General features: G+C 40.3%; 1 protein-coding gene across 2 annotated transcripts in view; it reads left to right on the top strand.

Annotated features, from left to right (window-relative positions):
• WDR70 (WD repeat domain 70) overlaps positions 1 to 12412 on the top strand; it is a 267755-nt gene extending 255343 nt beyond the window's left edge. For both annotated transcript variants that reach the window (XM_068990587.1, XM_068990588.1), the window contains one exon: positions 12283 to 12412. In XM_068990587.1, the coding sequence (XP_068846688.1) occupies positions 12283 to 12370 (88 nt within the window). In that variant the 3' untranslated portion in view covers positions 12371 to 12412. The remainder of the gene's footprint in view (positions 1 to 12282) is intronic.
• The last annotated feature ends 5755 nt before the right edge of the window (positions 12413 to 18167 follow it).

Genomic DNA, 18167 nt, shown 5'->3' with positions numbered 1-18167 from the left:
TATTTCTACTTTGTTTATGACATTTTTCCCCCAAGTGAAAAAATTGATTAAATGTGGTCAGACTTAGAGGGGTTTGTTGTTGCTGTTGTTTAGTCGCTAAGTCATGCCTCACTTTTTGGCGACCCTCATGGATTGTAGCCCACCAGGCTCCTCTGTCCATGGGATTTCTCAGGCAAGAATATTGGATTGGGTTGCCGTTTCCTTCTCCAGGGGATCTTCCCAACCCAGGGATCAAACCCAGGTCTCCTGCATTGGCAGGCGGATTCTTTACTACTGAGTCACCTGGGAAGCCCCTGAAAAATTATATCACACACAAATAATCTCCAACATTTGTACCTGCTATTTCTTTATCTTATCTAATTGTACTGACTATTACTGCCAGAACAGTATTAAATAATAAAAGCAATAGTGCACATCCTTTTCGTAAAACACGTGTAATCACCCTTTTTGTAGATGAAAAAATGTCAAATATTAGCAATTTCATATTGTTCAATTTAATGGTATCTCTCCATAAAGCATGACAACTTTTGAAAACATCCACATGCAAGATGTTAGAGAAGATTCAACAAAGATTTATGGAACACCTACAATGTGTCAGATATTGTTCTAAGTTGTGGTTTATGGAGCTTATATTCTGGTAGACAGAGACAGACAATAAAGAAATCCATAAATGTTAGATGGTAGCAAGTGCAATGAAGAAAGATGAAATAGGGATAAAGGGGCATAGAGTAATCGGGGAGAGAGAGGGGCACTATTTTCAGATACAACAATCAAGATAGAACCTCTGCTAAAGTGGTCTTGGACTTGAGTGGAATGAGGGAATGAGCCCTGCAGGTATCCTAGGTGAAGAAAACACTTTGTGGAGACGAGAGACATGTTGCTCTGAAATAGATGCTGAGTTTTATTGAAATCCTTTGTCATGTCTCTATGAATTTCTGCTTGTTGTGTTTTCGTTTGGGTGGGAGGTTTTTCTGGCCACACTGTGTGGTTTATGGGATCTTAGTTCCCCAACCAGGGGACCAGAGATGGAACCGTTGACCTCTGCAGTGGAAGCTCAGAGTCCTTACCACAGGACTACCAGGGGGTTCCCTGTGTACTTCTACTTTGATCAATGAATATGATTAATCATATTCCAAAACTCCTAATAGTGAATCATCCTAGCATCTCTGATATGACCCTCACATGCTTGTGGTTTGCTCTTTGTCAGGTGTTAGGCTGCCTTCATAAAAACTTCATATGCTTTCCTTTTCTGGATATACTCTTGAACTGCCTTGTGTACCATTAAATCTATTTGTAAAAATCGGAGAGATGGTGAAACTGTTCAAGTCGGGTGCTTTTGTGGAGGAGAGAGTGAGTAGTAATTCCTTAATCTTTCTCATGCTTGTCTATCCCCTCATGGGAAGTAGACTCTTTGGATTTTCTGACTTTTCTGACTCTGCTTAAATATTTTCTTGGAAAAACATTCGTCCACATTTTCAGCTTTCTTTAAATAGAGTTAATTGAAGCAGAAATTGATTTTGTTCATTGGTTACTCTTACCCAGTGGCATTTTCCTGCATCATAGGGTGGTTTAGTATTATTTACAATTGAATAATAATGTTAGCCTCATAGCATTTCTGCAAAATGGGTTGAATAGATACTGTCATATCTTTACCTTACATTTGAGGAAACTAACAATTTACAATTGAAACTAGAATTAGACTTCATTTCTCTTAATCCCTTGTAGGGCTTCCTTTGTAGCTCAGTTGGTAGAGAATCTGCCTGCAATGCGGGAGACCTGGGTTTGATCCCTGGGTTGGGATGATCCTCTGGAGAAGGGAAAGGCTTCCCACTCCAGTATTCTGGCCTGAAGAATTCCATGGACATGTGTAGTCCACAGGATCACAAAGAGTCGGACACAACTGAGTGACTTTCACTTTCCCTTTCTCTCGATCCCTAATTTAATGAGCTCTTCAGAGGTCTGTGGTCTCTCTCAATATACACTTTCCTGATGCTACGTTTTGCTCCCATCTCTTTCCTTCCATTCAGCTTTGTCACTTCATGTTGATTGCATCCTGAGCTCATGGCGCTGTCTGTGGCGTGTGAGTTGTTAGCCTGAATTGCAGTGCAATCTCTCCTGTGGTCACCTGCTAGAGTATACTATTTTAGTGCCAAAGAGCAGAGTGTTTAAAGGGAAGCTAATATTTAAAAGGGTCTTTTCGTAAAGGTCACTGTAATTGAGAACGTGTGTCTGATTGTTCTTCTTCACTGCAGTTGATCCGTGTCAGTGATGGAGTGATGAAGTGAAAATTTACTGTGTCTTGCATTATCCCAGAAAAACACAATTATTGACAGATATTACACAAATCTGCCTGCTTGCCGATGACACATACTCCCCTTTTCTCCCCAGTGATAAGAACAAAGAGCCTTAGAACCCTTTACCTTTATTTTTGAGTACTGAAGTTTCATTCCTGGCACTCGGCAATCTAATAGCCCTGAAAGTTTTAAAACACAGCAGGATCACAGAGGACTCTGGTTTAGCTACACATGGGCAGATTCAATTACAGTTTCTTGTCAAAAGATGTTGCTGTAGGGAGGGGAAGGGAGCTGGCTGGGGAGGGGGCAGGATAAAGATCCAGAATGCTATTAGCTTTCACATCCCCGCGGGTACTTGTGTGTGGGAACCTGAACCCTGGCCAGTAGCCTGACAGCCTGACAGCCGTGGTCACTTTTCTTGCCAGTTCAGTTGCCATTAGTGCTGGTTCAGTCAATTTAATTTTCAGTGCGCATGTCTCATGGGATACAGGATACATGGACATGTGTGTGAGCATTAATTTTATATTAATAACATTAATTTCATATTAATATAATTTTATATCAATTAATTAATATATCATTGCCATCTATAAAGGATCCACTGAAGTCATGTTGAGTTACTAGGCAATATTTCAAGAGGTCAGTCATTGAGTGAGTGAAGATTTGTGTCAGGAAGAGACATAAACCCATAGAGAGAAGCATAACTTTTTTTCCCCTGAGTTGTGGTTGCCTGACTGTTATCACTGACCACTATATTCCTATGTAAAGGCCAGTGTTTCTCAAAGTGATTTTGTGGACTGTCTATGTCAGAGTCGAGGATGGGAGTGGGAAGGTTAATAATGCAGATTTCTAGACTTCACCCCTGGAGAAGGAAATGGCAACCCACTCCAGTGTTCTTGCCTGGAGAATCCCAGGGACGGGGGAGCCTGGTGGGCCGCCGTCTACGGGGTCGCACAGAGTCGGACACGACTGAAGCAACGCAGCAGCAGCAGCAGCAGCAGCAGCAGCAGACTTCACCCCAACTTAGTTAGACTGAGAGATTGGAGCTGGGAATCTGCATCTTAAGTTCTCCAGGTGATTAATTTACCCACCAAAGTCTGATAATAATTTTTAAAAGTAATGATGTAAAATAAACCACAAGTTATTCACCTTCTAAAACTTCAAATGTATGAAATAGATTATTTTGATTATAGAAATTCATACTGAAGACAAGTTATTTACATAGAAGAACATTTCCCCCAGGGTTGTTTTTTTTTAATAGTAAGCTACTGTGTTGTATTTAATATATAAATTATTTTATCAGATACATTCTATATACAACTTTTGAAAATATAAATTGGGGAATAAAGGATATGGTAATAATGACACTGCTGTTATACCATGCCAGTCATGTTTAAAATTCATATATATATATATTCTTTTAATCCTCACAACAATCCTATGAGAAAGGGATATTATTTTTCCAATTTGGCATATGAGGAAACATATAACTTGACCACAAGCCATACAGGTAGCAAGAGGCTGAATTGGGATTTGAACACAGGTGGTCTGGCTCCAAAGCCAAGCTTCCGCTTTTGAGTACTACAGCATATTGCTTGTCATCACAAAGCAACTGATAGTAGTTATTGGAAAAGTTGAATAATAGTGAAGCCAAAAAGATTACCGCGTGTGCCAGCATGGCGTAGTGGAAGAATGCTAGACTAGGAATCAGAAGTCCTGGGATTTAGTTCCTGCTCCAGGGCTCACTTAACCTTCATGAGACTCTTTCCCCATGTATGAAGTAAGAGATTAGGCTACACTAATGCCCAGCTTTCGTGCATGTTTTCAAATAGAAATTGTGGCACACCGTTACATACGTTTTGTAAAAGTGAGCTTAGGGAGGGCATTGATGTTACCTGGGCTGCCTCAGGCCTTTTCAAAGATTTAATCATTCTAACTTGTTTGCCCACTTATTGATAGTGGTTTTAGAAGGTTCTTTTTGTTTTGTCCTCTATTTTTTCCCCCAGTTTCCACAGGTTTCATGTATGTCCCTTTTCCCACTCACCCAGCCTTGGAACTCTCGCACAAGCATTATGAGTTAGTATATCCTGTTTAATGAGTCTGAGATATGTTTAGGTATTTTCCAAAATATTCTATCTTCATTTTCTGAAAAAGATAGAGCATTCTTTTTCTTGTTTCCTCTCATCTTATGCATCCCTAATGTTTTTTATGTGTAACTGAATTACCTCACTGTATACCTGAAACGTTGTTAATCAACTATGCTCCAATATAAAATAAATATTTTTAATAAATAAATAATAAAAATTATCTTTGCTTAGCTCTCCACCAAAAAGAAGGGACCATTTCAAGTGGAATCTTTTGGTCAGGCCTTTATTTAATCTTCATAATTCTGCAATTGTGATGACTGGGTCAGAGTTCATCTGTACCGTATTCATTCTAACAGGGTTAACAAGTGTGTCAGATTGTCAAGTCATGGCTATAATTGACTTTGGCTTTGAGGTTTTTGCTTCATAATAAACAATGGGCCCTGAGCCAAAAAAGCTTGTGGTTCACAGTCACATACTGATGACTAAATATTATAAATGATTTCCCCTCATACTCATTCTGTTACCCTGGAGCTCGCTTTATGCTTTTTGAATGAATCATATCAGGAGGATATCCATAACTAAAAAGAATTTGACCTGTCGACTTCCCATTGCACCCAGAGACACTTTGAGACTCCTCTCTGGCCTGAGCGCTTGAGGAGGAGTGTAGAAAGCCTAGGTTAGAGCTTAGTCAGAAGAGACAGCCTTTGAATCTTTGAAAGGGCACTTTGAATGTCTTACATAAACACTATATCCAAAAAAAATGCCCTTTTGGAAGATTACAGGGAGAATTTTTATTCATTACTGACTGTTCTGTGCAAAATTCCTCTGGATGGAAAAACTGAAGATGCTTTGAGAAGCACTGCTTCAAGTGTGGCCCCAAGTTGGAGGCTAAGGTTTTTCTAAGGTGCCTCCTTTTTATCCCAGGAAGGGGGTTTGTTCTTCCTCGTTCCCAAAGTGGAAATGAGGTGGGACTCAGCTTCTGTTGGGCTTCTGTCATTGTTCTGTGCACGCTATTGCTGGAAGAAGACTCACTTTGTACTAATAACTTTGAGAATTCAGTTTAAAAAACGTTCCAAGAGGAACATTCATCAGCAAGAAGTTTCAGCTATTCAGAATTTATAGATTTGAGAAAGGCATTTGCTTAAGCTTTTATATTTACTTCATGAAATATTAACTATTAGCAAGTGCAGAATGTTACTGAAGCTAAAACAGCAAAAAAACCATCACCCCTCCTCTGATTAGTTTATTTAACTGTTAGCGGTGATAACTATATTGCTGTCTAATCTGCTCTCCTTTTCTTGGCAACTCTAATAAACAAGATGACACATATAGTCAAGTGAAAAATGTTTACTATTTGCCAAATGAGTTAATCACACTGGAAAATAAAATTTTCACATCAGCCTTCTGTAAGTTTATTTTCAGTTAACACTTAGAAAAATGGGTAAGTGTGGGCAGAAAACCAGTGAAACAAAGAGTCTGGATAAAGTTGGACACTTCACTACTTCCTAGTGAGGCTTATTAGCTCATCCCCCCTCACCTATTGCGTTTGTGTGATGCTTGGGCTTAATGGAATGTTCCTCTTCCTTCCTTTTTCTTCAGATCAGTCCTTTTATAGGATTTTGTTTGGGGCGCCTGAGGTAAATCTGCTATGAAACTGTAAAGTTTGAGTTGACCTGTCTCTTGAGAATTCCAGAGAAGCTGATTAAACAGAAGACAGGAAATGGGTGGTTATAAAATGCCTTCTTGAAGCAGTAGAGTATATTTCTTGCACATCGTTTACTTATATGTATATTTCCCTAGTTGCTGCCATGTCTTCAGTGCCCCTTTGGTTTAGTTTTTCTACTTTTTCCTCATGGAAGCACCCAAAAGAGTCTGTGTTAAGACCAGTGTATGAATTCCATTTCTTCAAGCTGTCCAGAAAAGAATCCATTTTTTTGTGGCCGGTGACAAGGTTAGAAAGGGCTTAGAGGATTTTTTGTTGTTTATGTGTTGGTTTCCTATTGGTTTTAAAAGTAGGAATTTCTGGACCAGCTTTTAAGTGTTTTCAAAACATTTTATCTTTTTGCTTGTGTCATTTTGCTCTTGCTTGACACTCTTGATTTATTTTTACAGATGTTTTCTATGCCAAGGGCAAATTAGGCCACCCTCAGGAAAGAAATCTCCTGATTATGTTCCTGACTCTGCTGGAAGTTGCCTAATCACCTCTGTTCTTCGTTGTCTTGAAAAGTGACTAAAGAAGTCTGTTTTAAATGCCCTAAATTATCCTGAATTGATTTTTTTTATTTTTTGGTCTTCCCTTTGTATGTATTTCCAAAAAATCTCAAAAGAAAAGCTGCTAGAAATAAATTTAAAGATAAAAATTGCTGGCAAGAAAGAATAGCTGCAAGATTTAAAGCTATAATTCTCTCATTTTGCTTCCATAAAACAGTGGCATTCCCTAGACTGGACAGATACACTCATTGCGCTAAGTCTAGTAATATGTTTTGAAGAACCTGGTCTTTCTTCAGCAGACAACATACAGTTCTTATGGAAGGTGCTGACCTGTGCGTAAGAAAGTTGGTTTTGCAGGGGCAGGATGGATTGGCACGAGGGAAACTTCCTTCCGTGGGCCATATCTCCCTTCACCTCCCCATCCCATTCTCCTGAGAATTAGAGACTGCTCCTTAAAGGGTGGCCCTGTGAGAATGCAAGCTCAGACTTTCTTCGCCGAGCCTTCTGTAGCATCACACAGGCCCAGCTTCTCTAGATGTGAGAAATACTTTCCTGCAGTTGGAGTAAACTCGCCATGTGTAGCAGTCTGTGTTAAGAACACAGATTCTCTGCTTTCAGAGCCTTTCTTTCCCAAGCACAGGGAGGGAGGGAGCGGCCAGCCCACACTCCTCCCAGTGGGCTCCACCTGCCAGTGCTGACAAGATAAGCTCAGGAAATGTTATGGCGATTGGAGATTTTTATTGAATCTAATAAAACATTTGGATCTGTGTTTGGTAATCTTTTAATTTTTTTCTAGAAATATTTATCTGCAAGCAGTCAGAAACTAGAAAACAAAGTCTGGCCTCGCACCACAGATGGTTTGAGAAGCACTGCTGCAGGCACAGCCTTGGGTTGGAGGCCAAGGCTTTTCCTAAGGTGCCTCCTTTTTTCCCGGGAAGGGGGTTTGTTCTTCCTCATTGCCAAGTTCAGGAGCCTAGTCTTTTCCTTTTTTAGTTTTGGTAAAATACACAGAACGTGAAATTGGCCATCTTAACTATTTGATGGTATTAAATACATTCACATTGTTGTGCGACCAGTCCCCAGAACTCGTTTCATCTTGCAGTACTAAGGTCTATGCCCACTACACAGCAACTCTTCGTTTTAATCTGTTGATATTGTCTTTTGATGTGCAGTTTTTAATTTTGATGCAGTCCAGTTTACCTGTTTTTGCTCTTGCCTGTGTTTTTGGTGTCATATCAAAAAAAATCATGACGAAATCCAATGTCATAAAACTTTCTCCTGTGTTTTCTTCTTAAGGCTTTATCATTTTTGCTCTTAGGTTTAGGTCTTTGATTGATGCTGAGTTAATTTTTGTACATGGTATAAGGTAAGGGTCCAGTTTCATTGCATATGGGTATACAGTTTTCCCAGTGTTTTTGGTTGAAAAGAGCCCAGTTTTATACTCAGCTGTTATCTACCTGGGCAGCAAAATGAAAAGAAAAGGTGGTAAGCAAGCATTGCTGGGAAAATTTGAACACTGGTTTATGCCTTGATTTTGGCAATTTGGGGAAGGGGAACATGGCTAGTGAATGCTCAGTGGAACACGAGAGTGCAGTGTCATGCTTTGATGTGTACACATAATACAGCTCTTTTGCTGACAACATTTTTATTAGTTCAAAAGTGGCATTTAAAATAAATTCATGGAGTTTCACAAATAAGACCTTCCAACTTTCCAAACAAGTTGATACCCCTTGAGTTAAAATACCTGGAGAGAAAAGGAAACTGTTGTGGTCTGGTAATTGAAAGTGACAGTCTTAGTGACCCTCATATGAAAATTTACTCAGTGAATTTGGCTGAGTTCAATTATAGGGAAGGGGAAGGTTATCTCCTTTGAAAAACTAAACTCTTTTTCTTTTGTCTCGGCTTCTGGGAAATTTAGTGCTAAGTTTTATGCTTGGTTATATATCTTTTCATCTTTTTGTTGTTGACCTTCTGCTTATTTGTTTTGTTTGGATTTTCTTTATAATTCAGTTTTATTGAGGTATAGTTTATTTACAATAAAATACAAAATGCACCCTTTTCAAGTCTTAACAAATGTTTACACCTGTAATCACCACTTCAGTCAAGATTATACAATGTCTCTATTCACACAAAGCGTTCTCCCATGCCTCTTTGCCATCATTACTGCTTTTCTGCCCCTTGTTAAATAGATCCATTGATTCTGTGCCCTTCAGTGTTTGCCACTAACCTACTAAAAATACTTCTGGAAGTAGGTGGATTATAAGGGGAAAAAAGTGACTACATAAATGAAATAGCCTTTTCAAGCTCTAGGTTTTCTTCCTATGACCTGTCATTCAATTTCTTTTTTTATATCCCAAAAAAGCGGCACTACAACTTCATAAGGACTTTTCTCATTGCAGCTAACTCTGATGAGCTATGAAGCATTCCCAGCTATCTTTAGAAGACCTTGTTCTGTTTAATCTCGTAGAAATTAAATAGCTAGTTCTAAGGATTTATTTTTAAACTCCCAGCACATTTTATTACGAAGTAGATAGAAGAGCATTATCTCAACATAAAGGATATTTCACTTAAACACATTTTAACTCATGGTAAAATTCACAGTATTGCCTTCAGTTTGTGTGTGTGCGTGCATTTTTTGGAATATATTGTTGCAAACATCCTCAGTACACACTGCACCATGAAAGAAAGTAAAAATGAAAGTTGCTCAACCGTGTCCAACTGTTTATGAACCCATGGACTGTAGCCTGCTAGGCTCCTCTGTCCATGAAATTCTCCAGGCCAGAATACTGGAGTGGGTTGCCAATCCCTCCTCCAAGGGATCCTCCCAACCCAGGGATCAAACCCAGGTCTCCTGCATTGCAGGCGGATTCTTTACTGTCTGACCACCATGAAAGTGAAGTCGTGTCCAGCTCTTTGCAACCCCTTGGACTATAGCCTGGGGCTTCTCTGTCCATGGGATATTCCAGACAGGAGTAAGGGGATCTTCCCAACCCAGGGCTAGAACCCGGGTCTCCTGCTTTGCAGGTGGATGCTTTACCTTCTGAGCCACCAGGGAAGCTCCTGAGCACCATGGATGGTGCTAAATAGAGGAAACCAGGCACAAAATAATAGGCATCCTACAGAGACAGGACGGACGCAGTGAGGCTGCTCTGTGAGACTAGGAGTCAGGATACGGTGACCCTGGGTCGCGGGTTAGTGACTTGAAGGGAATATGAGGGGCTTGGGAGCAAGCCATGCTGTTTCTTCTTAAGGGTGTTGGTTTCATGGCACACAGAGTTTGTGAAAATCCAGAGAACTGTACATGTGTGAAATAATGCACTTCTCTGTCTGTATTATACTTGAGTTAATGTTAAAAACACACACTTCATCATCGTCCACCCTGGGCCTTTAGCCCTTTGGGACCCACTAATCACATTCAACGTCCACATTTAGTGGAGTAGGAAACCAAGCCCCTGAGAGGGGAAACACCTGTTCCAGGTGACAGCAAGTCAGGGGCCAAACTGGGAATGAATCCCCAGCCCAAGGCTTAGCTCGAGGGCTCCTCACCACTCCAGGCTTCCAGAGGATTTTTTTCAGCCAGACAAATTTGTTCCTGTACAGGTTTGTCTATACCCAAAGGATCAATATCTTTGCCAGAAGGATGAAATATGTCATGAGCACCAGTTGCCTTGTTGTAGCATGTTAGAAAGTCAGTGGCCCTGCTTTCTAGTAACTCAGCAACTCAGGACCTATGAAAGTCTGCAGCTGGTTTTGGAAATGTTAGAGTTATGACTTGTTTATAGATGTCACAACAGTGTCTTGAAGTGACAACAAGAAATGTAACCAACTGGATTGTGTATGGGGACAGTGTGGGCTCTAGGCAGGTGACTGGAAAGATAGGAACTGTGCCTAACTTGTGCATGAGGAATTCTGGTGCGTGCCTTGCATCGAAACAGTGTCTGCATGGAAAGTGGATGGTTTATGCTTCTTCCCCAGGAGAATAAAGCAGCAGCGAACAGTAATAATAAGGGTTGTTTTTTTCCTTCCAGTTTTATTGATACAATTGACATATAGCACTGTATATGTTTAAAGTATGATAGTGATATGATTTATATACATCATGAAATGATTACCACAGTGTTTAATGAGCATCCATCATCTCATACAGACACACAATTAAATAGAAAAAAAAATTTTTTTTCCTTGTGATGAAAACCCTTAGGATTTATCCTCTTAGCAGCTTTCGTATGTGGCCTAAGGCAGTTTTACTTCTCTTTATCATGGGATAGATTGCATCCATAGTATTTATTTGTCTTCTAACTTGAAGTTTATTCGACTTGAAGTTAACTTGAAGTTTTCAACTTTTAACTTGAAGTTTTCAACTGCCTTCTTCCAATTTCTCCTCCTCCATCCCCACCTCTGATAACCACAGATCTCATCTCTTTTTCTGTGAATTTGTTTGTTTTGAAGTATAATTGACCTAAAACACTGTGTTGGTTTCTGGTACCCTGCACGGTGATTTGATATTTCTGTACATATCACAGTGATCATCACGATAAGTCTAGTTACCATCTGTCATCCTATAGAGGTATTACATAATTGTTGACCCTATTCCCCACTCATTTCATACCAGTGACTCTTATTTTATAACTGTTAAGTTTGTACCTCTCATCTCCGTCACCTGTTTCTCTGCTCTCTATACCCCCTCCCCTCTGGCAACCACTTGGTTAGTAATATAAGGTTTTAACCCTGTTTCACTTGCCAGATAAAGGGGATTTTGACATTAGTTTACCATTCTGCAGTGACTTTCCTATTATGAACTGAACTCTAAAAGACGATGTAAGCTGAAGTACGTCATCTGCAGATAGCATGCTTTAACGGTCCCTCATAATGCGACTTAGAAGCAGCAGCATAATGCCGTAGAGCTGCTTTTAAAAGGAAACCAGCATTACTGAGAGGGGCATAAATTATGGCCATCTGATATTTTCCTGCAATTATTTTCTGTGTGAACGATGTAAAAAGGAATGACGTTGAACCAGGTATGTTGACAAAGCACAACAGGTCCTGATGCAAAGATTGCTCGATACGCTGCTTGTCAGTATTACACCAGTGACGCTCAGTGGTAGATCCTACAATGCTGGATATTCGCATGCATTGACCTGGGTGTTGGGTGGAACGAATGTTCATTTGTTTTTTACTTTTGCTGACAGGTCCAAGTTACCATATATGTTATCTGTTATTTTAAACTCATGAGATAAGAAAACTCTTGCCTCAGATTCTGCTGTTTGTGTGCACTCTAATCAAGTGCATTTGGGCTACTTAAGTCTAGGAACAGCCCACAGAGTTATAAATAAAGACCGTGTAGATTCTTGCCTGGTGACTATAGTTTGGCCTCCCAAACAGTCCTGGTTATTTAGCCCAAGTTTGAGGTGGAGGGTGGTTATGGATGTGTGAGTTTCCACTGAATGTGATACATTTTCATTTTATTTAAGGAAAGGACAACATACATAGTCTGCCACAGAAGGAAAACCTTTAAAAGAATCTGAACATAATTAAATTTCCATTATCCTTTTCTTTGCCAGAAGGTTAATGATTCTCTAATAATTGAGATGTAATTGATCCCCCAAATGTGCTTCCACTTGATGAAAGTAGCAAAGTCCAATACACACTTGCTGACTAAATTTTTCCTCTCCTCTTTAACTCTGTTTTAGGACTCAGCCCAAAACCATGTTTGCCCAAGTTGAGTCTGATGATGAGGAAACAAAGAATGAGCCAGAATGGAAAAAACGTAAAATTTGAAGAATCTCCTATGAGAGCTGTTTGCATGAGGGGGAGGGATATTGAACAGGTTTGGTTTTTTAATGAAATAAAAACACATTTTTATGAACAGGTTTTGTCCTTTGCATTATTGAGCCATTCAAAAGGTTGGTAGCTACCCTTCACTAAACTTGTGTTTACATTTTCTTACCTATGACTATTGAACTGTATTATAAGTAAATGAGAAGTAGATTCTTAGCCTATTACCAAGTACTTTCAGTATTTGAAGACTTTATTCAACAGTTATTGGTCTTATACCGATTGTTACCTTGGTGGAGGGGAACATACACTGAGACGTACATCTGTCGTGAGCAGTTCTAAGAGCACGGTATGGAAATGAACATCAAAATGGTTAATATCTCTGTATAATTTCACAACAGTTGTTTACATGACTGTAAATAATTAGGCTGAGCTGAGTTCAAACTGAAAGTTTGAACCATTGCCATACTAGGAAACAACGTGTATCTGATTATCCTAGAACAGCAGAAAGCAGTGATCAGGAGTTAGGAAGTGGACTTTGAAATAAGACCAGTGTGGGTTCAAATCCTGGCTCTGCTCTTTACTGTCTGGGTCACTTTAGGAGAGTTATTAAGCTTCTCTCTTCTGGACCAGGGCTCCCCAACCGCCAGGCCATGGACTGGTACCCCTTTCAGATCAGTGGCCACGTTAGATTGGAAATAAAATGCACAGTAAATGCAGTACACCTGAATCATCCTGAAACCATCTGCTCCAATCCCCACCCAGGTCCATGGAAAAATCGTCTTCCATGAAACTGGTCTCTGGTGCTAAGATGGTTGGGGACCACTGTTCTAGACTCAGATGATGATAGTATAACCTTTGAAGGTTTGTCAGAGCATTAGATTAGACATACGTGTAAAGCATTTAGTATAGTGCCTGACATGCAGTAAATACAACACTAAATACTTGCTCTTTTAAAACAGAGCTAGTGATAATCACTTAGTCTGGTGTTTATCTGTATTAACTTAGAAAAGCATAGAAGTGCTTTGTAAATTAAAGGCTGTGTAAGTAGAAGACTTTAAAAATCATTCTGAGAGATATTTGTACTTTTGTGATTAGAAAGCTAAATAAAAAAATTGGCAGTTTGTCCAAAGTAATAATGAGTCAATAGAATAAAATCCTGATTCATTCTCAAGCATGAAAAGGTCCACTTGTATTGTGAGTAACAATAAGGAGGTCATCTCTGTGCTGAATCTGCCTTCTCTCCCCTAATTTCCCGTCAACCCAGAGTAGTTTTTGCCTGTCAGATCATCTCCACTAGACAATTCCGATTCTTTAGTACTTTTGCCTTCTGCTCTCTTCCTCTCTTCTATCCCAGTGAACAAATTAGTTGAAAGTGAATGATGACCCAGAATGTGTATCAGAAAGCTCCAGTTTCTGAGAGCTTCACATACCACCTTTCCCCACACCTTTTCCTTGAACAGCCATTCAAACTCATACAGATTTTTTTTTCCTATAGTTCTGAGGTGGCAATGGGCATTTTTAAATTCTAGAATCCTTCAATCTTGTAAGCTATTTTCTGTCCTTTTCTTCTCCCATCCCCATCTTCATCCCATGCCCCTTCTTAATAGGCAATAAGAGGAAGAACTCACATTTGCTGAGTGCCTACTCTCCGATGACTACTATTTTTTTAAATTAATTTTTATTGGAGTATAGTTGCTTTACAGTGCTGTTAGTTTCTGGTTCAGTCACTCAGTCGTGTCCAACTCTTCGCAACCCCATGGACTATAACATGCCAAGCTTCCCTGTCCTTCACTATCTCCTGGAATTTGCTCAAACTCATGTCTGTTATGTCAGTGGTGCCATCCAACCATCTCATCTTCTGTCATCCCCTTCTCCTACCCTCAGTCTTCCCAAGGATAAGGGTCTTTTTAATTGAGTTGGCTCTTTGCATTAGGTGGCCAAAGCATTGGAGCTTTAGTTTCAGCATCAGTTCTTCCAATGAATAATCAGGTTAATTTCCTTTAGGATTGACTTGTTTGATTGCCTTGCTCTCCAAGAGACTCTTAAGAGTCTTCTTCAGCACCACAGCTCAAAAGCATCCAGTTCTTTGGCACTCAGCCTTCTTATGGTTCATCTCTCACATCTGTACATGACTACTGGAAAAACCATAACTTTGTCATAGTTTTTCTTCCAAGGGACAAGCATCTTTTAATTTCATGACTGCAGTCACTGCAGTGATTTGGGAGCCCAAGAAAAGAAACTCTGTCACTGTTTCCACTTTTTTCCCATCTGTTTGCCATGAAGTGATAGGACTGGATACCATGATCTTAGTTTTTTGACTGTTGAGCTTAAAGCCAGATTTTTCACTCTTCTCTTCACTTTCATCAAGAGGCTCTTTAGTTCCTCTTCACTTTCTGCCATTAGGGTGGCATCATCTGCCCATCTGAGGTTGTTGATATTTCTCCCAGCAATCTTAAATCCAGCTTGTGCTTCATCCAGCATGGCATTTTTGCATGGTGTACTCTGCATACAAGTTAAATAAACAGGGTGACAGTATACAGCCTTGATGTACTTCTTTCCCAATTTTGAATCAATCATTCTTCCATGTTTGGTTCTAACTCTTGCTTCTTGACCTGCATACAGGTTTGGCAGGAGACAGGTCAGGTGATCTGATATTCCCATCGCTTTAAGAATTTTCCACAGTTGGTTGTGGTGGTTCTACACAGCAAAGTGAATCAGCTATCTGATGACTCCTATCCTAAACTCTACCTACATTAGCTCATTTAATCCTCATAAAAACCCCATGAGTAGGTAAAATAACTAAACCCATTTTACAGATGAGACAAAAGAAGTCCAGAACATCAAATAATCTGGCTAAGATTACATTTAGGGAGGACTGTATGGAGACACCCAAGATCCCTAAACGTCAGTAATTAACAAATTACTGCTCTAAATTTTCTATTCTTATTTAAATGTACTTCATCTAAAATCAATTACAGACCACTGTTTTGTTCCAGCTGCTTAGGATTTGTAAATTTATTGCTTCTTGGATAAAATTTACTGAAATCATGTCAGATTTTTTCCTGTCTTAACATAAACATTGCACCATATGGAAGTATTCGTCTTGCCGGGAGGGCTGGAGTGAGAAGCAAAAACTTGATCATAGTGGTCTTGGCGGAGTCTGCTATGATGTAAGGGAAGGGGAAATTGTGCAAATTTAGCACTAAGTTGGTTTTTCTCATTATTACCTAGAGCACAAATGGCCCTTCTCATGCTTGAGATGCTCCCTCTCACTTGGGGGACTTTTGTAAAAAAATTATTTTTTCCACACAAGATTATCGAAATACACATAAGAATTGCCAGTCTCAATTTTGGCGAGGAAGGACCTGGGAACCGGGACTGGACACAGAGGGGGTGCTCATTTCATCCGTTGTTTCAGTGCCAGGATGGTGACCCATAGGCCTCACCCTCTCAGGCCCCTCAGGCCTCTCTGCCCCATATAACCTTGTGTTCCTGATCCCGGTCAACTCCATTTCTGTTCACTCAAGTAAGGAACCTGAAAGTTAAAATAATGACTCCTCCTTCACCCCCACTCCCACCTCATCTAGTTACTTGCTGGTTTCTATTCGTGCTGTGTTCTGAATCGCTCATATTTGACCTCCACGGCTTTCCCTACCACCCTGACTGGAATTGAGACCTCCTTTGATCCCTCACCAGAACCTCTCAGGAGCCTCCCTCCCAACTTGTCTGTTTTTCATTTGGTCCTCATCTAATCCATCTTTTTTTTCTTCTACTATCAGAATTAACTTTCTAAAACCAAATCCTATCATTTCATGCCTCTGCTTAGAGCCTTTCAGCAGCTCTCTCTCTAATCCATCTGTGTGGCCCTGGGGGTATTGACATCCAAGATTCAGCCTCTCCTGGTCTTTTTTTTTTCCCACTGATTTTAATAATTTATTATAGTTTATTTTTTCAAAAATTTTAATTGAAGGATAATTGCTTTACAATGTTGCATTAGTTTCTGCCATACAACAACACAAATCAGTTATAACAGTAGACTGATTCTCCTGCTCTTTCTTCCGTTAACTCTTGCTGATCTCACACAGCAAGTGGTGCTGGAAAAGATTCTTGAGGGTCCCTTGGACTGCAAGAAGATCAAACCAGTCAATCCTAAAGAAATCAGTCCTGAGCATTTATTCAGTGATGCTGATGCTGAAGCTGAAGCTCCAATACTCTGGCCACCAGATGGGAAAACTGACTTCATTGGAAAAGACCCTGATACTGGGAAAGATTGAAGGCAGGAGGAGAAGGGGATGACAGAGGATAGGATGGCTGGATGGCATCACTGACTCGATGGATATGAGTTTGAGCAAGCTCTGGGAGTTGGTGATGGACAGGGAGGCCTGGCGTGCTGCAATCCATGGGGTCGCAGAGTCAGGCACGACTGTGTGAACTGAACTAATCTCACACCTGTTTCTGAGATCCACCCAAACCGAACCCAGAGGTACCATGTTCTTTGGCACTTGAATGCCTTTGCATATGTCCCTTTGTTGTCTGCCTGTTTGCTTTTGAAATTGGGGAGCATTCCACCTTCCTTGAGCAGCCTTCCCTGACCCACCCAGACGGATAATTGTTTCCTCCCTCCTAGGCCCCCATGGCTGCTTGCATACCTCTCTACTGCACTGCAGCCTTCTTTGATGTTGCACTGTAAATCTGTATATGTGAATGGCTTGTGGGCCTGAGGGTGTCTGTTTCCCCCACTGGGAAATAGAATGTCAAAACTAAAATACATTGGGTTCTGTGAATATTTAATGAGTTTGTTTTGAAAAATGAGAAAAGCTGTATTTTTTTTTAGTTTTATTAGAGTATAATTGATTTGCAGTGTTATGTTTCTACTGTACAGCAAAATGAATCTGTTATACATATATTTCAGACTCTTTCCCATACAGGCCATTACAGAGTATTGAGTAGAGTTCCCTGTGCTTTACAGAAGGTTCTTCAGTTCAGTTGCTCAGTTGTGTCCGACTCTGTGACCCCATGGACTGCAGCACAGCAGGCCTCCCTGTCCATCCCAGCTTCTGGAGTTTACTCAAACTCATGTCCATTGAGTCGGTGATGCCATCCAACCATCTCATCCTCTGTCATCCCCTTCTCCTCCCACCTTCAGTCTTTCCCAGCATCAGGGTCTTTTCAAATGAGTCAGTTCTTCTCATCAGGTGGCCAAAGTATTGGAGTTTCAGCTTCAGAATCAGTCCTTCCAATGAATATTCAGGACTCTTTTCCTTTAGGATGGACTGGTTGGATCTCCTTGCAGTCCAAAGGACTCTCAAGAGTCTTCTCCAACACCACAGTTCAGAAGCATCAATTCATCGGCGCTCAGCTTTCTTTATAGTCCAACTCTGATATCCATACATGACTACTGTAAAAAAACATAGCTTTGAATAGACGGACCTTTGCTGGCAAAGTCTCTGCTTTTTAATATACTGTCTAGGTCGGGCATTTTTCTTCCAAGGAACAAGCGTCTTCTAATTTCATGGCTGCAGTCACCATCTGCAGTGATTTTGGAGCCCCAAAAAATAAAATCAGACACTATTTCCACTATTTTCCCATCTATTTCCCATGAAGTGATGGGACCAGATGCCATGATCTTAGATTTCTGAATGTTGAGTTTTAAGCCAACTTTTTCACTCTCCTCTTTTGCTTTCATCAAGAGGCTTTCTAGTTCTTCACTTTCTGCCATAAGGGTGGTGTCATCTGCATATCTGAGGTTATTGAGATTTCTCCCGGCAATCTTGATTCCAGTTTGTGCTTCATCCAG

The sequence above is a fragment of the Capricornis sumatraensis genome, chromosome 18 (assembly GCF_032405125.1).
Source record: "Capricornis sumatraensis isolate serow.1 chromosome 18, serow.2, whole genome shotgun sequence".
NCBI classification, from domain to species: Eukaryota; Metazoa; Chordata; class Mammalia; order Artiodactyla; family Bovidae; genus Capricornis; species Capricornis sumatraensis.
This window is presented reverse-complemented; position numbering and strand designations above follow the sequence as displayed.